This window comes from Coregonus lavaretus (genome assembly GCF_964263955.1).
Source record: "Coregonus lavaretus genome assembly, chromosome: 24".
NCBI classification, from domain to species: Eukaryota; Metazoa; Chordata; class Actinopteri; order Salmoniformes; family Salmonidae; genus Coregonus; species Coregonus lavaretus.
The window spans coordinates 46,510,068-46,530,494 of NC_140011.1; the positions used below are offsets into that span (position 1 = coordinate 46,510,068).

General features: G+C 46.0%; 1 protein-coding gene across 2 annotated transcripts; it reads left to right on the forward strand.

The window, feature by feature from the left end:
- The first annotated feature begins 2,578 nt into the window (after nt 1-2,578).
- Nucleotides 2,579-10,349, forward strand: LOC311099806 (complement C1q subcomponent subunit C-like). Of its 2 annotated transcripts, none has more exons than XM_084140555.1 (5): nt 2,579-2,647; nt 3,099-3,272; nt 3,362-3,656; nt 6,190-6,322; nt 9,050-10,349. In XM_084140555.1, exons 2-5 carry the CDS (start codon nt 3,107-3,109, stop codon nt 9,182-9,184), a joined length of 729 nt encoding a protein of 242 aa, XP_083996681.1. In that variant the 5' UTR covers nt 2,579-2,647; nt 3,099-3,106; the 3' UTR covers nt 9,185-10,349. The 2 variants fall into 2 exon arrangements, with proteins under 2 accessions (XP_083996681.1, XP_083996680.1); XM_084140554.1 differs by lacking the exon at nt 2,579-2,647 and adding an exon at nt 2,672-2,694.
- The last annotated feature ends 10,078 nt before the right edge of the window (nt 10,350-20,427 follow it).

Here is a 20,427-nt window from a genome sequence, read left to right on the forward strand (position 1 = left end):
AAATGCTTCACAGAGTTCAAGTCACAGACACATCTCAACATCAACTGTTCAGAGGAGACTGTGTGAATCAGGCCTTCATGGTCGAATTGCTGCAAAGAAACCACTTCTAAAGGACACCAATAAGAAGAAGAGACTTGCTTGGGCCAAGAAACACGAGCAATGGACATTAGACTGGTGGAAATGTGTCCTTTGGTCTGGAGTCCAAATTGGAGATTTTTGGTTCCAACCGCCGTGTCTTTATGAGACGCGGTGTGGGTGAACGGATGATCTCCGCATGTGTATTTCCCACCGTAAAGCATGGAGGAGGAGGTGTTATGGTGTGGGGGTGCTTTGCTGGTGACACTGTCTGTGATTTATTTAGAATTCAAGGTACACTTAACCAGCATGGCTACCACAGCATTCTGCAGCGATACGCCATCCAATCTGGTTTGGGCTTAGTGGGACTATCATTTGTTTTTCAACAGGACAATGACCCAACACACCTCCAGACTGTGTAAGGGCTATTTGACCAAGAAGGAGAGTGATGGAGTGCTGCATCAGATGACCTGGCCTCCACAATCCCCCGACCTCAACCCATTTGAGATGGTTTAGGATGAGTTGGCCGCAGAGTGAAGGAAAAGCAGCCAACAAGTGCTCAGCATATGTGGGAACTCCTTCAAGACTGTTGGAAAAGCATTCCAGGTGAAGCTGGTTGAGAGAATGCCAAGAGTGTGCAAAGCTGTCATCAAGGCAAAGGGTGGCTACTTTGAAGAATCTAAAATCTAAAACATATTTTGATTTGTTTAACACTTTTTTGGTTACTACATGATTCCATATGTGTTATTTCATAGTTTTGATGTCTTCACTATTATTCTACAATGTAGAAAATAGTAAAAATAAAGAAAAACCCTTGAATGAGTAGGTATGTCCAAACTTTTGACTGGTACTGTATATACATATATATTTTTTATATATATACATATATATATTTTATATATATACATATATATATTTTATATATATACATACATATATTTTATATATATATATATATCTACAAAAAATATATATGGGGGATTGGAAATGGTGCAGACAATTATATTGGAATCTACCATCTATCTGCAATATTAAAACTCATCTACAAAAAAGATAGCTAGGTGAGACAACCACATATCACAGTCACACGTTGCTCCTTTCATATTTCTATTGATTCTGTATTGATCCTGTCATCAGCATCATGGTATGGTTATGGCTGTCACTGCCAGGGACTGGGGGGTTTGTCAGGATCTAGAAATATGAAAGGAGGAAGACCTGCCTCAGTTTTTATTTATTTATTTTATTTCACCTTTATTTAACCAGGTAAGCCAGTTGAGAACAAGTTCTCATTTACAACTGCGACCTGGCCAAGATAAAGCAAAGCAGTGCGATAAAAACAACAACACAGAGTTACATATGGGGTAAACAAAACATAAAGTCAAAAATACAACAGAAAATATATATACAGTGTGTGCAAATGTAGTAAGTTATGGAGGTAAGGCAATAAATAGGCTATAGTGCAAAATAATTACAATTTAGTATTAACACTGGAGTGATAGATGTGCAAGAGATGATGTGCAAATAGAGATACTGGGGTGCAAATGAGCAAAATAAGGGGATGAGGTAGTTGGGTGGGCTAATTTCAGATGGGCTGTGTACAGGTGCAGTGATCGGTAAGGTGCTCTGACAACTGATGCTTAAAGTTAGTGAGGGAGATAAGAGTCTCCAGCTTCAGAGATTTTTGCAATTCGATCCAGTCATTTTCAGCAGAGAACTGGAAGGAATGGCGGCCAAAGGAGGTGTTGGCTTTGGGGATGACCAGTGAGATATACCTGCTGGAGCGCATACTACGGGTGGGTGTTGCTATGGTGACCAATGAGCTAAGATAAGGCGGGGATTTGCCTAGCAGTGATTTATAGATGACCTGGAGCCAGTGGGTTTGGCGACAAATACGTAGTGAGGGCCAGCCAACAAGAGCGTACAGGTCACAGTGGTGGGTAGTGTATGGGGCTTTGGAGACAAAACGGATGGCACTGTGATAGACTACATCCAATTTGCTGAGTAGAAGGTTGGAGGCTATTTTGTAAATGACATCGCCGAAGTCAAGGATCGGTAGGATAGTCAGTTTTACGAGGGCATGTTTGGCAGCATGAGTGAAGGAGGCTTTGTTGCAAAATAGGAAGCCGATTCTAGATCAAACTTTTGATTGGAGATGCTTAATGTGAGTCTGGAAGGAGTGTTTACGGTCTAACCAGACACCTAGGTATTTGTAGTTGTCCACATACTCTAGGTCAGACCCGCCGAGAGTAGTGATTCTAGTCGAGTGGGCGGGTGCAAGCAGCGTTCAGTTGAAGAGTCTACCCTGATGTAGAGTTTATTTTTCACACACACACACGCACACGTGACCGTGGCCCTGGAGATGTGAAACCTGCTGAGGATGCAGATGTGACTAGAGGTTCCACTTTTGTTCCAGTTCCTCTTTTTTTTCTCCTCATTTTACGTAACATCTCTCTCTCTCTCTCTCTCTCTCTCTCTCTCTCTCTCTCTCTCTCTCTCTCTCTCTCTCTCTCTCTCTCTCTACAATCACACAGCATACAGTATTGTACAGTATTGTGAATCTTCTCTACTGCAGGTAAGTCTGTTTTAACTAATCTGCGATATAACCGGACATAACCAGTGGTAATAAATTAACTTCTGTCCTCTGCTGCTGTAGTTTGTGTCACAGGGTTCATAACAGTTGAACTGAATTTGTTGATAGAGTTGTTAAATCAGTATGACTTTCTCTCTTTGGATATACTTTACACAGGGTTTTGTGTTATAGACATAATTAACACAAACAGATTTCAGCAACTCAGTTTGTTCATTCTGCTGGTGTTGATAGTTTTACCTCTCCTCTCCTCTCCTCTCCTCTCCTCTCCTCTCCTCTCCTCTCCTCTCCTCTCCTCTCCTCTCCTCTCCTCTCCTCTCCTCTCCTCTCCTCTCCTCTCCTCTCCTCTCCTCTCCTCTCCCCTCCCCTCCCCTCCCCTCTCCTATCTTCTCTTCTCCTCCCTCTCAACTCTTCACAATTCCCTTCTCCTCTTCAGTGGTTGCTATGGTCTGTCTTTGCATTGCTATAGGAGCTATGCTCTCATTGGCGCTGCCTGACCTGGTTACCATGGAGACGTGTCCGTCGGCGGGGACGCCTGGACTGCCCGGTATCCCAGGGTTACCAGGAAGGGACGGACGAGATGGAGAGACGGGGGAAAAGGGAGTGCCAGGTACACCCCCCCTCCTCCCCCCTCCTCCCCCTCCCAAATACATTCCAGGGTAAATACTCACATCTCAAAACGTTCCCTCTTCTATCCAGGTGTTCTATCTGGACCAGGCCAGAGACCAGATGAGGGCCAGAAGGGGGAGCCGGGTGTGAAGGGAGCGGTTGGGAAGCCAGGTCGTAGTGGTGTGAGAGGAGAAGAGGGATCCCCAGGGCCAGAGGGACCCCGGGGAGAGCCAGGGGAGTCAGGCTCAGCAGGGTCTCAGCTACATTCTGCCTTCAGTGTGGCCAGAGGCACCGCCATCCCTCCAGAGAAGGCCAGTGTCATCAGATTCACCTCCGTCATCACTGATGTTAACAAGGACTACAACACAGAGACTGGACGCTTCAGGTAATGCCGGGCTACAAGACTTTCTAAATCCTAACATTGCTGAGCCTCACAACGACCGCCTTTCCTGTAGTTTTGTCTTTCCAACATACGTATTGGTGCGCACAAGAGCCTTGGTTGTAAGGATTCTCGATACCACGCTCTTAACGTAGCTAGAACGAGATGTGGCTCAAAGCAGAGTCAAACGGTTTCAGTCAGACATTCACGCTTGCCATACAAAGTTGAAATATCTAATAGCCAATACATTTTGAATTGAATAACATTGCTTGTGAATATCAGAGCTGTAACCGTTTGACACGTTGGCTAAAGCAAATACCAGGTAGTCATGGCTCCTGCTCCAGAGGGAATACCAGGTAGTCATGGCTCCTGCTCCAGAGGGAATACCAGGTAGTCATGGCTCCTGCTCCAGAGGGAATACCAGGTAGTCATGGCTCCTGCTCCAGAGCAAATACCAGGTAGTCATGGCTCCTGCTCCAGAGGGAATACCAGGTAGTCATGGCTCCTGCTCCAGAGGGAATACCAGGTAGTCATGGCTCCTGCTCCAGAGGGAATACCAAGGTAGTCATGGCTCCTGCTCCAGAGGGAATACCAAGGTAGTCATGGCTCCTGCTCCAGAGGGAATACCAAGGTAGTCATGGCTCCTGCTCCAGAGGGAATACCAAGGTAGTCATGGCTCCTGCTCCAGAGTCTCCACGTTCTGGGTGATGGGAAACAACGGCATCATCTCACTGGCTTCTTCTCTGAGCTCTCGTTGGCTATTGCTGGTCGCTGTTCTCAAAACTTGTCATTGCATATTTCACACTACAAAAGCATTGCAGATTTTATGCCGATAAAATCAAACGTTTGAAAAAAATCGGGACGTCTGGGACTGCTCAAAGAGAGGATTGGGAGCCTCAGATTGCGTGTCTGACCCGCTCGGTGATGTCCGCATGCCCGAGTAGGCAACAACATTGGGATTTTGTCTCTGATCTTAAAAACGTGTCTAGGAAAGCTAAATCGGGGCCAAAATCATGTGGTGTACGCCCGGCTTACCTTGTCTGTCTGTCTGAGATATCCTTACAATGCTGCGAGCCCATACTGCAGCATTTAATGTCAGCAGAATGAACCCCGATGACTCGGTGGCACGTGACGTGAACAAGGCTAGCAGGTACGAGCAAAAAGACAATAGACTCAAACTTGAATGGATGTTCGACAACTCAGACTCGCGACGCATGTAGACTACAGACTATCACAGACTACAAAGGCAAATCCAGCTGTGCGGAGCCCACTGAAGCCTCCCTCCCAGACGAGCTTAACACATTCTGTGCTCGCTTCCAGGCAGACAATACTGAGCCATCCAGGAAGACTCTTGCTGCTCCGGACGACCAGGTGCTTTCGCTCTCCGTGGCTGACGTGAGGAAAACTCTCAAAAGAGTGAATACCGACAAAGCTGCCGGCTCAGATGGCATCCCTGGCCAAGTCCTCAGATTGCTGACTAGCTGGCTGGCGTCTTCTTGGACATCTTCAACCTGTCCCTGTCCCAGGCTGTAGTCCCCATCTGCTTCAGGGAGACCACCATCATCCCAGTGCCCAAGAAAAACAAGATGACATGTCCAAATGACTATCGCCCCGTCACGCTGACCTCGTCATCATGAAGTGCTTGGAGAGACTGGTCATGGCCCACATCAAGGCCCTGTACCCGCTCCAACAGATCCATCAGATCCAACAGATCCAACAGATCCATCAGATCCATCAGATCCATCAGATCCATCAGATCCAACAGATCCATCAGATCCATCAGATCCAACAGATCCATCAGATCCATCAGATCCAACAAATCCAACAGATCCATCAGATCCATCAGTTCAATCAGATCCAACAGATCCATCAGATCCAACAGATCCATCAGATCCAACAGATCCATCAGATCCATCAGATCCATCAGATCCAACAGATCCATCAGATCCATCAGATCCATCAGATCCAACAGATCCATCAGAACCAACAGATCCATCAGATCCATCAGATCCATCAGATCCAACAGATCCATCAGATCCAACAGATCCATCAGATCCAACAGATCCATCAGATCCATCAGATCCATCAGATCCAACAGATCCAACAGATTGTTGACTTCAGGAAGCAGAGGAGGGAACATTTCTGTCAGCCAGTCAGTCAGCCAGCCAGCCAGCCAGCCAGTCAGCCAGCCAGCCAGTCAGTCAGCCAGCCAGCCAGTCAGTCAGCCAGCCAGCCAGTCAGTCAGTCAGTGTCAGCCAGCCAGCCAGCCAGCCAGTCAGTGTCAGCCAGTCAGTCAGTCAGTCTGTCAGCCAGCCAGCCAGTCAGTCAGTCAGTCAGCCAGTCAGTGTCAGCCAGCCAGCCAGCCAGCCAGTCAGTGTCAGCCAGTCAGTCAGTCAGTCAGTCAGCCAGCCAGCCAGCCAGCCAGCCAGTCAGTCAGTCAGTGTCAGCCAGCCAGCCAGCCAGCCAGCCAGCCAGCCAGTCAGTCTGTCTGTCAGTGTCAGCTAGTCAGTCTGTCCATCCATCCTCTCTTTCGCTGTAGATGCCGTGTGTCGGGGACGTACTACTTTGTGTACCACGCGTCGTCTGAGGAGAGACTCTGTCTGCTGTTCAAATTGGATGGAACCAGTCTGGCCTCCTTCTGTGACCTGATGTATGGGGTTAAAAACCGACAGGTACACACATACACATGCATAACACACCCACAAACACACATACACATGCATAACACACCCACAAACACACATACACATGCATAACACACCCACAAACACACATACACATGCATAACACACCCACAAACACACATACACATGCATAACACACGCACAAACACACATACACATGCATAACACACCCACAAACACACATACACATGCATAACACACGCACAAACACACATACACATGCATGACACACCCACAAACACACATACACATGCATAACACACGCACAAACACACATACACATGCATAACACACCCACAAACACACATACACATGCATAACACACCCACAAACACACATACACATGCATAACACACCCACAAACACACATACACATGCATAACACACCCACAAACACACATACACATGCATAACACACCCACAAACACACATACACATGCATAACACACCCACAGACACACATACACATGCATAACACACCCACAAACACACATACACATGCATAACACACCCACAAACACACATACACATGCATAACACACCCACAAACACACATACACATGCATAACACACATGGAAACACACATACACATGCATAACACACCCACAAACACACATACACATGCATAACACACATGGAAACACACATACACATGCATAACACACCCACAAACACACATACACATGCATAACACACCCACAAACACACATACACATGCATAACACACATGGAAACACACATACACATGCATAACACACCCACAAACACACATACACATGCATAACACACCCACAAACACACATACACATGCATAACACACCCACAAACACACATACACATGCATAACACACCCACAAACACACATACACATGCATAACACACCCACAAACACACATACACATGCATAACACACCCACAAACACACATACACATGCATAACACACGCACAAACACACATACACATGCATAACACACCCACAAACACACATACACATGCATAACACACGCACAAACACACATACACATGCATGACACACCCACAAACACACATACACATGCATAACACACGCACAAACACACATACACATGCATAACACACCCACAAACACACATACACATGCATAACACACCCACAAACACACATACACATGCATAACACACCCACAAACACACATACACATGCATAACACACCCACAAACACACATACACATGCATAACACACCCACAGACACACATACACATGCATAACACACCCACAAACACACATACACATGCATAACACACCCACAAACACACATACACATGCATAACACACCCACAAACACACATACACATGCATAACACACATGGAAACACACATACACATGCATAACACACCCACAAACACACATACACATGCATAACACACATGGAAACACACATACACATGCATAACACACCCACAAACACACATACACATGCATAACACACCCACAAACACACATACACATGCATAACACACCCACAAACACACATACACATGCATAACACACCCACAGACACACATACACATGCATAACACACCCACAGACACACATACACATGCATAACACACCCACAAACACACATACACATGCATAACACACCCACAGACACACATACACATGCATAACACACCCACAAACACACATACACATGCATAACACACCCACAAACACACATACACATGCATAACACACCCACAAACACACATACACATGCATAACACACCCACAAACACACATACACATGCATAACACACCCACAAACACACATACACATGCATAACACACCCACAAACACACATACACATGCATAACACACATGGAAACACACATACACATGCATAACACACCCACAAACACACATACACATGCATAACACACCCCACAAACACACATACACATGCATAACACACCCACAAACACACATACACACCCACAGACACACATACACATGCATAACACACGCACAAACACACATACACATGCATAACACACCACAGACACACATACACATGCATAACACACCCACAGACACACATACACATGCATAACACACCCACAAACACACATACACATGCATAACACACCCACAAACACACATACACATGCATAACACACCCACAAACACACATACACATGCATAACACACCCACAAACACACATACACATGCATAACACACCCACAAACACACATACACATGCATAACACACCCACAACACACATACACATGCATAACACACCCACAAACACACATACACATGCATAACACACCCACAAACACACATACACATGCATAACACACATGGAAACACACATACACATGCATAACACACCCACAAACACACATACACATGCATAACACACCCACAGACACACATACACATGCATAACACACATGGAAACACACATACACATGCATAACACACCCACAAACACACATACACATGCATAACACACCCACAAACACACATACACATGCATAACACACCCACAAACACACATACACATGCATAACACACCCACAAACACACATACACATGCATAACACACCCACAGACACACATACACATGCATAACACACCCACAAACACACATACACATGCATAACACACCCACAAACACACATACACATGCATAACACACATGGAAACACACATTGTTAACCCTCCCCTCTCCTCCCCCTCTCCAGGTGAGTTCGGGGGGTCTGGCTGCGTACCTGAGGAAGGATCAGGAGGTGTGGCTGGAGACCAACGACTACAACGGCATGACGGGAAAACCTGAAGGGAACAGTGTCTTCTCTGGCTTCCTGCTCTACCCTCACTAACCTGAAGGGAACAGTGTCTTCTCTGGCTTCCTGCTCTACCCTCACTAACCTGAAGGGAACAGTGTCTTCTCTGGCTTCCTGCTCTACCCTCACTAACCTGAAGGGAACAGTGTCTTCTCTGGCTTCCTGCTCTACCCTCACTAACCTGAAGGGAACAGTGTCTTCTCTGGCTTCCTGCTCTACCCTCACTAACCTGAAGGGAACAGTGTCTTCTCTGGGTTCCTGCTCTACCCTCACTAACCTGAAGGGAACAGTGTCTTCTCTGGGTTCCTGCTCTACCCTCACTAACCTGAAGGGAACAGTGTCTTCTCTGGGTTCCTGCTCTACCCTCACTAACCTGAAGGGAACAGTGTCTTCTCTGGCTTCCTGCTCTACCCTCACTAACCTGAAGGGAACAGTGTCTTCTCTGGGTTCCTGCTCTACCCTCACTAACCTGAAGGGAACAGTGTCTTCTCTGGGTTCCTGTTCTACCCTCACTAACCTGAAGGGAACAGTGTCTTCTCTGGGTTCCTGCTCTACCCTCACTATCTCTCTCTCTCTCTCTCTCTCTCTCTCTCTCTCTCTCTCTCTCTCTCTCTCTCTATCTCTCTCTCTCCATCCATCCATCCATCCATCCATCCATCTATCCATCATCCATCAATCCATCATCCATCCATCCATCCATCATCCAGCCATCCATCACCCATCATCCATCATCCATCATCCATCCATCCATCATCCATCATACATCCATCATCCATCCATCATCCATCCTCCATCCATCCATCCTCCATCCATCCATCATCCATCATCCATCCATCCATCATCCATCAATCCATCATCCATCCATCCATCCATCCATCATCCAGCCATCCATCATCCATCATCCATCATCCATCATCCATCCATCCATCATCCATCATACATCCATCATCCATCCATCATCCATCCATCCATCCATCCATCCATCCATCCATCCATCATCCATCCATCCATCCATCCATCCATCCATCCATCCATCCATCCATCCATCCATCCATCCATCCATCCATCCATCCATCCATCATCCATCCATCCATCCTCCATCCTCCATCCATCATCCATCCATCCATCCAATTAATTAATTAATAAATAATGTTCTTCTTCTATGATTGTTGTTTTGATCAATAAAGGCGTTTTAACTTCATGAGTTTTGGTGCTGTTATTATCCATCGCTTTAAAGGCATTTTTATTAAATGAATCAAGGTCAACTGTGTTTTTATGCTGAACAGTAACCATCTCCATGGTGACTGTTGTTATCTTCACTGTAAACACCCAAGCCATGTCAATCCATCAGGGTTGGGGTCAATTCCATTTCAATTCCAGTCAATTCAGAAAGTTAACCAAATGTGAAGCTTTCCTCATTGAAAACCATTGAAGAGAATTGGTGTTGTAATTTCAGTGTACTTCCTGAATTGACTGGAATTTAAATAGAATTGACCCGAACCCTGCAATCCATGATTCTGCATTTCAAATAGCACCCTCCCTATGTAGTGCACTAATTTAGACCAGAGAATAGCACCCTCCCTATGTAGTGCACTAATTTAGACCAGAGAATAGCACCCTCCCTATGTAGTGCACTAATTTAGACCAGAGAATAGCACCCTCCCTATGTAGTGCACTAATTTAGACCAGAGAATAGCACCCTCCCTATGTAGTGCACTAATTTAGACCAGAGAATAGCACCCTCCCTATGTAGTGCACTAATTTAGACCAGAGAATAGCACCCTCCCTATGTAGTGCACTAATTTAGACCAGAGAATAGCACCCTCCCTATGTAGTGCACTAATTTAGACCAGAGAATAGCACCCTCCCTATGTAGTGCACTAATTTAGACCAGAGAATAGCACCCTCCCTATGTAGTGCACTAATTTCCTCCCTATGTAGTGCACTAATTTCCTCCCTATGTAGTGCACTAATTTCCTCCCTATGTAGTGCACTAATTTAGACCAGAGAATAGCACCCTCCCTATGTAGTGCACTAATTTCCTCCCTATGTAGTGCACTAATTTCCTCCCTATGTAGTGCACTAATTTCCTCCCTATGTAGTGCACTAATTTCCTCCCTATGTAGTGCACTAATTTCCTCCCTATGTAGTGCACTAATTTCCTCCCTATGTAGTGCACTAATTTAGACCAGAGAATAGCACCCTCCCTATGTAGTGCACTAATTTAGACCAGAGAATAGCACCCTCCCTATGTAGTGCACTAATTTAGACCAGAGAATAGCACCCTCCCTATGTAGTGCACTAATTTAGACCAGAGAATAGCACCCTCCCTATGTAGTGCACTAATTTAGACCAGAGAATAGCACCCTCCCTATGTAGTGCACTAATTTAGACCAGAGAATAGCACCCTCCCTATGTAGTGCACTAATTTAGACCAGAGAATAGCACCCTCCCTATGTAGTGCACTAATTTCCTCCCTATGTAGTGCACTAATTTCCTCCCTATGTAGTGCACTAATTTCCTCCCTATGTAGTGCACTAATTTAGACCAGAGAATAGCACCCTCCCTATGTAGTGCACTAATTTAGACCAGAGAATAGCACCCTCCCTATGTAGTGCACTAATTTCCTCCCTATGTAGTGCACTAATTTCCTCCCTATGTAGTGCACTAATTTAGACCAGAGAATAGCACCCTCCCTATGTAGTGCACTAATTTAGACCAGAGAATAGCACCCTCCCTATGTAGTGCACTAATTTCCTCCCTATGTAGTGCACTAATTTCCTCCCTATGTAGTGCACTAATTTCCTCCCTATGTAGTGCACTAATTTCCTCCCTATGTAGTGCACTAATTTCCTCCCTATGTAGTGCACTAATTTCCTCCCTATGTAGTGCACTAATTTCCTCCCTATGTAGTGCACTAATTTCGAAGTCAGCAAAACGAGAGATGCTGCTGATGGTGTGTTTAGGAGATGCCGAATAAAAATAAAATAAAATACGACTCTCAGAGAATGAGTGCACGACTGGTAAATAGTCGCTTATAGATATGTCAGTCAGTCAGGTGGCTAGCTGCCGGCAGAGACTTCTATTGCAATAACGTTGAAGGGTACATGCTATTTGGAATCCTTGGGAAGTCCCATTGAAGTAGAAATGTAAAATTGTAAGGGTTAGGTAAGGTTTATGGTTAGGGTGAAGGTGAAGGTAGGGGTTAGGTTTAGGGTAGGGACATCCCAAGGATCCCAGACAGCACTAACCAACGTTGAAGGCCTCTGGCTAGTATCACTTAACCAGCTAGAAGGATGAAGTTAGAAGCTAACGTTAAACAGAGTCTATTTTAGCAGGAGCAAAATATACGCTGCTAATTTCTCTTAATAACTTTGTTTTACAGACAGTAGACTACAGAGACAGACAGTAGACTACAGAGACGGACAGTAGACTACAGAGACAGACAGTAGGCTACAGAGACAGACAGTAGACTACAGAGACGGACAGTAGACTACAGAGACAGACAGTAGGCTACAGAGACAGACAGACAGTAGGCTACTGAGACAGACAGTAGACTACAGAGACAGACAGTAGGCTACAGAGACAGACAGTAGGCTTACAGACAGTAGACTACAGAGACAGACAAAAGACTACAGAGACAGACAGTAGGCTACAGAGACAGACAGTAGGCTACAGAGACAGACAGTAGACTACAGAGACAGACAGTAGGCTACAGAGACAGACAGTAGGCTACAGAGACAGACAGTAGGCTACAGAGACAGACAGTAGGCTACAGAGACAGACAGTAGGCTACAGAGACAGACAGTAGGCTACAGAGACAGACAGTAGGCTACAGAGACAGACAGTAGGCTACAGAGACAGACAGTAGGCTACAGAGACAGACAGTAGACTACAGAGACAGACAGTAGGCTACAGAGACAGACAGTAGGCTACAGAGACAGACAGTAGGCTACAGAGACAGACAGTAGGCTACAGAGACAGTCAGTAGGCTACGGAGACAGACAGTAGGCTACAGAGACAGACAGTAGGCTACAGAGACAGACAGTAGGCTACGGAGACAGACAGTAGGCTACGGAGACAGACAGTAGGCTACAGAGACAGACAGTAGACTACAGAGACAGACAGTAGGCTAGACAGACAGTAGACTACAGAGACAGACAGTAGGCTACAGAGACAGACAGTAGGCTACAGAGACAGACAGTAGGCTACAGAGACAGACAGTAGGCTACAGAGACAGACAGTAGGCTACAGAGACAGACAGTAGGCTACAGAGACAGACAGTAGACTACAGAGACAGACAGTAGGCTACAGAGACAGACAGTAGGCTACAGAGACAGACAGTAGGCTACTGAGACAGACAGTAGGCTACAGAGACAGACAGACAGTAGGCTACGGAGACAGACAGTAGACTACAGAGACAGACAGACAGTAGACTACAGAGACAGACAGTAGACTACAGAGACAGACAGTAGGCTACTGAGACAGACAGACAGTAGACTACAGAGACAGACAGTAGACTACAGAGACAGACAGACAGTAGACTACAGAGACAGACAGTAGACTACAGAGACAGACAGTAGGCTACTGAGACAGACAGACAGTAGGCTACAGAGACAGACAGTAGACTACAGAGACAGACAGACAGTAGGCTACAGAGACAGACAGTAGACTACAGAGACAGACAGACAGTAGGCTACAGAGACAGACAGTAGACTACAGAGACAGACAGACAGTAGACTACAGAGACAGACAGTAGACTACAGAGACAGACAGTAGACTACAGAGACAGACAGACAGTAGGCTACAGAGACAGACAGTAGACTACAGAGACAGACAGTAGACTACAGAGACAGACAGACAGTAGACTACAGAGACAGACAGTAGGCTACTGAGACAGACAGACAGTAGACTACAGAGACAGACAGTAGACTACAGAGACAGACAGACAGTAGACTACAGAGACAGACAGTAGACTACAGAGACAGACAGTAGGCTACTGAGACAGACAGACAGTAGGCTACAGAGACAGACAGTAGACTACAGAGACAGACAGACAGTAGGCTACAGAGACAGACAGTAGACTACTGAGACAGACAGTAGGCTACTGAGACAGACAGACAGTAGGCTACTGAGACAGACAGTAGACTACAGAGACAGACAGTAGGCTACAGAGACAGACAGACAGTAGGCTACAGAGACAGACAGTAGACTACAGAGACAGACAGTAGGCTACAGAGACAGACAGACAGTAGGCTACAGAGACAGACAGTAGACTACAGAGACAGACAGTAGACTACAGAGACAGACAGTAGGCTACGGAGACAGACAGTAGGCTACTGAGACAGACAGTAGACTACAGAGACAGACAGTAGGCTACGGAGACAGACAGTAGACTACAGAGACAGACAGTAGGCTACGGAGACAGACAGTAGGCTACAGAGACAGACAGTAGACTACAGAGACAGACAGTAGACTACAGAGACAGACAGTAGGCTACAGAGACAGACAGTAGGCTACAGAGACAGACAGTAGGCTACAGAGACAGACAGTAGACTACAGAGACAGACAGACAGTAGGCTACAGAGACAGACAGTAGGCTACAGAGACAGACAGTAGGCTTACAGACAGTAGACTACAGAGACAGACAGTAGACTACAGAGACAGACAGTAGGCTACAGAGACAGACAGTAGGCTACTGAGACAGACAGTAGGCTACAGAGACAGACAGTAGACTACAGAGACAGACAGTAGGCTACAGAGACAGACAGTAGGCTACGGAGACAGACAGTAGGCTACGGAGACAGACAGTAGGCTTACAGACAGTAGACTACAGAGACAGACAGTAGACTACAGAGACAGACAGTAGGCGACAGAGACAGACAGTAGGCTACTGAGACAGACAGTAGGCTACAGAGACAGACAGTAGGCTACGGAGACAGACAGTAGGCTACAGAGACAGACAGTAGACTACAGAGACAGACAGTAGACTACAGAGACAGACAGTAGACTACAGAGACAGACAGTAGACTACAGAGACAGACAGTAGACTACAGAGACAGACAGTAGGCGACAGAGACAGACAGTAGGCTACAGAGACAGACAGTAGACTACAGAGACAGACAGTAGACTACAGAGACAGACAGTAGACTACAGAGACAGACAGTAGACTACAGAGACAGACAGTAGGCGACAGAGACAGACAGTAGGCTACAGAGACAGACAGTAGACTACAGAGACAGACAGTAGGCGACAGAGACAGACAGTAGACTACAGAGACAGACAGTAGGCGACAGAGACAGACAGTAGGCTACAGAGACAGACAGTAGGCTACAGAGACAGACAGTAGACTACAGAGACAGACAGTAGACTACAGAGACAGACAGTAGACTACAGAGACAGACAGTAGACTACAGAGACAGACAGTAGGCGACAGAGACAGACAGTAGGCGACAGAGACAGACAGTAGGCTACTGAGACAGACAGTAGGCTACAGAGACAGACAGTAGACTACAGAGACAGACAGTAGGCTACAGAGACAGACAGTAGGCTACAGAGACAGACAGTAGACTACAGAGACAGACAGTAGGCTTACAGACAGTAGACTACAGAGACAGACAGACAGTAGGCTACGGAGACAGACAGTAGGCTACAGAGACAGACAGTAGGCTACAGAGACAGACAGTAGGCTACAGAGACAGACAGTAGGCTACAGAGACAGACAGTAGGCTTACAGACAGTAGACTACAGAGACGGACAGTAGGCTAGACAGACAGTAGACTACAGAGACAGACAGTAGGCTTACAGACAGTAGACTACAGAGACAGACAGACAGTAGGCTACGGAGACAGACAGTAGGCTACAGAGACAGACAGTAGGCTACAGAGACAGACAGTAGGCTACAGAGACAGACAGTAGACTACAGAGACAGACAGTAGGCTTACAGACAGTAGGCTACAGAGACAGACAGTAGGCTTACAGACAGTAGGCTACAGAGACAGACAGTAGACTACAGAGACAGACAGTAGACTACAGAGACAGACAGTAGACTACAGAGACAGACAGTAGGCTACAGAGACAGACAGTAGGCTACGGAGACAGACAGTAGGCTACAGAGACAGACAGTAGGCTACAGAGACAGACAGTAGGCTACTGAGACAGACAGTAGGCTACAGAGACAGACAGTAGACTACAGAGACAGACAGTAGACTACAGAGACAGACAGACAGTAGGCTACAGAGACAGACAGTAGACTACAGAGACAGACAGTAGGCTACAGAGACAGACAGTAGACTACAGAGACAGACAGTAGACTACAGAGACAGACAGACAGTAGGCTACAGAGACAGACAGTAGACTACAGAGACAGACAGTAGGCTACAGAGACAGACAGTAGACTACAGAGACAGACAGACAGTAGGCTACAGAGACAGACAGTAGACTACAGAGACAGACAGTAGGCTACAGAGACAGACAGTAGACTACAGAGACAGACAGACAGTAGGCTACAGAGACAGACAGTAGACTACAGAGACAGACAGTAGGCTACAGAGACAGACAGTAGACTACAGAGACAGACAGTAGACTACAGAGACAGACAGTAGGCTACAGAGACAGACAGTAGGCTACGGAGACAGACAGTAGGCTACGGAGACAGACAGTAGACTACAGAGACAGACAGTAGGCTACAGAGACAGACAGTAGACTACAGAGACAGACAGTAGACTACAGAGACAGACAGTAGGCTACAGAGACAGACAGTAGGCTACAGAGACAGACAGTAGGCTACAGAGACAGACAGTAGGCTACAGAGACAGACAGTAGGCTACAGAGACAGACAGTAGGCTACAGAGACAGACAGACAGTAGACTACAGAGACAGACAGTAGGCTACAGAGACAGACAGACAGTAGGCTACAGAGACAGACAGTAGGCTACGGAGACAGACAGTAGGCTACGGAGACAGACAGTAGGCTACAGAGACAGACAGTAGACTACAGAGACAGACAGTAGGCGACAGAGACAGACAGTAGGCTACTGAGACAGACAGTAGACTACAGAGACAGACAGTAGACTACAGAGACAGACAGTAGGCTACAGAGACAGACAGTAGGCTACAGAGACAGACAGTAGGCTACAGAGACAGACAGTAGACTACAGAGACAGACAGACAGTAGACTACAGAGACAGACAGTAGGCTACAGAGACAGACAGTAGGCTACAGAGACAGACAGTAGGCTACAGAGACAGACAGACAGTAGGCTACAGAGACAGACAGTAGGCGACAGAGACAGACAGTAGACTACAGAGACAGACAGACAGTAGACTACTGAGACAGACAGTAGGCTACTGAGACAGACAGTAGGCTACAGAGACAGACAGTAGACTACAGAGACAGACAGTAGACTACAGAGACAGACAGACAGTAGACTACAGAGACAGACAGTAGGCTACAGAGACAGACAGACAGTAGGCTACTGAGACAGACAGTAGACTACAGAGACAGACAGTAGACTACAGAGACAGACAGTAGACTACAGAGACAGACAGACAGTAGGCTACAGAGACAGACAGACAGTAGACTACAGAGACAGACAGTAGACTACAGAGACAGACAGTAGACTACAGAGACAGACAGTAGGCTACAGAGACAGACAGTAGACTACAGAGACAGACAGACAGTAGGCTACAGAGACAGACAGTAGGCTACAGAGACAGACAGTAGGCTACAGAGACAGACAGTAGGCTACAGAGACAGACAGTAGGCTACAGAGACAGACAGTAGGCTACAGAGACAGACAGTAGGCTACAGAGACAGACAGTAGACTACAGAGACAGACAGTAGGCTACAGAGACAGACAGTAGACTACAGAGACAGACAGTAGACTACTGAGACAGACAGTGATGTGGTGCTCAGTGGTGAGGCTGAGGCAGGAGGAATCAGAGGAGACACAGAGAGAGAGATGTTAGTACAGTGGTTCCCTAACTTGGTGTCGGGGCTCCAAATGGGGTCGCCTGAGAAAATCTTGAATAATCTTATCAAACAAGTTAGGAACTTAAACAAAATAAGATATGTCCGACATTAAAATGCAATCAACATGCAAAAAAAATACAATTCTAAAAATGTCCTACGTTTTCATTTATATCAGTGGTTGTTCGTCTTATCCATGACCAACCTTCTCACCACTACATCACTGATATTAATACAGAATCATAAGTAATATTCAAATAATTCATGTGAATGTGATAATACGATCATCTGTGTTCTTCATTGATGTCTGTTTGTGGTTCGGAGCTTGATTAGTAATGCCTAGGAATGCAAACGCTATGTAATTTGAGAAAATATATACACTACCAGTCAAAAGTTTGGACACCTACTCATTCAAGGGTTTTTCTTTATTTTGACTATTTTCTACATTGTAGAATAATAGTGAAGACATCAACACTATGAAATAACACATATGGAATCATGTAGTAACCCAAAAAGTGTTAAACAAATCAAAATATATTTTATATTTTAGATTCTTCAAATATACACCCTTTGCCTTGATGACAGCTTTGCACACTCTTGGCATTCTCTCAACCAGATTCACCTGGAATGATTTTCCAACAGTCTTGAAGGAGTTCCCACATATGCTGAGCACTTGTTGGCTGCTTTTCCTTCACTCTGCGGTCCAACTCATCTCAAACCATCTCAATTGGGTCGAGGTCGGGGGATTGTGGAGGCCAGGTCATCTGATGCAGCACTCCATCACTCTCCTTATTGGTCAAATAGCCCTTACACAGCCTGGAGGTGTGTTGGGTCATTGTCCTGTTGAAAAACAAATGATAGTCCCACTAAGCCCAAACCAGATGGGATGGCGTATCGCTGCAGAATGCTGTGGTAGCCATGCTGGTTAAGTATTCTCCAAATAGCATTTGAAAGTTTTTTAATTGTATAGAAATTCAGTAAATGTGCTTCAACTAAATAAATAAAAATCTGAAATCTGACCTCACTAAAACTCAAACCCTAAATCTACTTTGGTTTAGATACAATCATCATGAAACCTCTAACACAATAAATTCATTTGACTTGGTGAAAATCTGTTTTTTGGACTCCATGTGGTTTCTTCCTTCACAGACTCCATGAAATGATGACCTCTTCCTAAATATCAACACTATTATCCCAGAAACCCTAGACTTCTTCCTTCCATGAAATGATGACCTCTTCCTTAATATTTGGTCAAATTAATAATTTTGTTTATGTCCTAGAAAATAGGGGTGGCTCAACTAACCCTTAGACTCAACTAACCCTTAGGCTCAACTAACCCTTAGACTCAACTAACCCTTAGACTCAACTAACCCTTAGACTCAACTAACCCTTAGACTCAACTAACCCTTAGACTCAACTAACCCTTAGGCTCAACTAACCCTTAGGCTCAACTAACCCTTAGACTCAACTAACCCTTAGACTCAACTAACCCCACTCTCCCCTAAACTCTGCTTTTCACTTGGACTGGAACAGGAAGCCGGTTAAACTCATTTTGGGTGCCGGTATTGTTTATATTTAGGTGTTGGAACTTTTGAAAGTAATATTCTATTAAAGGTGCAGGAAGTCAAGCAGTAGAGAATTGAAGGTGTTCTCTTTCACGGTTCTCCACTGGGTTCAGAGGATCTGGAAATGTCTTGGACTCCTGGCTGAACAATAGACTTCCCTGAAGGACTATAACGTTTGAATTGAGGAGGAGGAAGAGGGTGAGGAGGAGCAGGAGGAAGAGGAGGAAGAGGAGGAGGAGGGACCAGGAGGAGGAGGAGGGTGAGGAGGAAGAGGAGGAGGATCAGGAGGAAGAGGAGGATGATCAGGAGGAAGACGAGGAAGAGGAGGATGATCAGGAGAAGAGGAGGAAGAGGAGGAGGGACCAGGAGGAAGAGGAGGGTGAGCAGGAGGAAGAGGAGGAAGAGGAGGAGGAGGGACCAGGAGGAAGAGGAGGGTGAGCAGGAGGAAGAGGAGGAAGAGGAGGACTAGGGTTAGGGTTAGGAGGACTAGGGGGGTAACTTTGAGTCTTGACGAAGGTGACTCTGATCCAAAGGGTCAGTCTGAGACAGCAGGTCAGAGTTCCTGTCTTCAGAGGGTCAGTCGGAGACGGCAGGTCAGAGTTTCTGTCTTCAGAGGGTCAGTCGGAGACGGCAGGTCAGAGTTCCTGTCTTCAGAGGGTCAGTCAGAGACGGCAGGTCAGAGTTCCTGTCTTCAGAGGGTCAGTCGGAGACGGCAGGTCAGAGTTCCTGTCTTCAGAGGGTCAG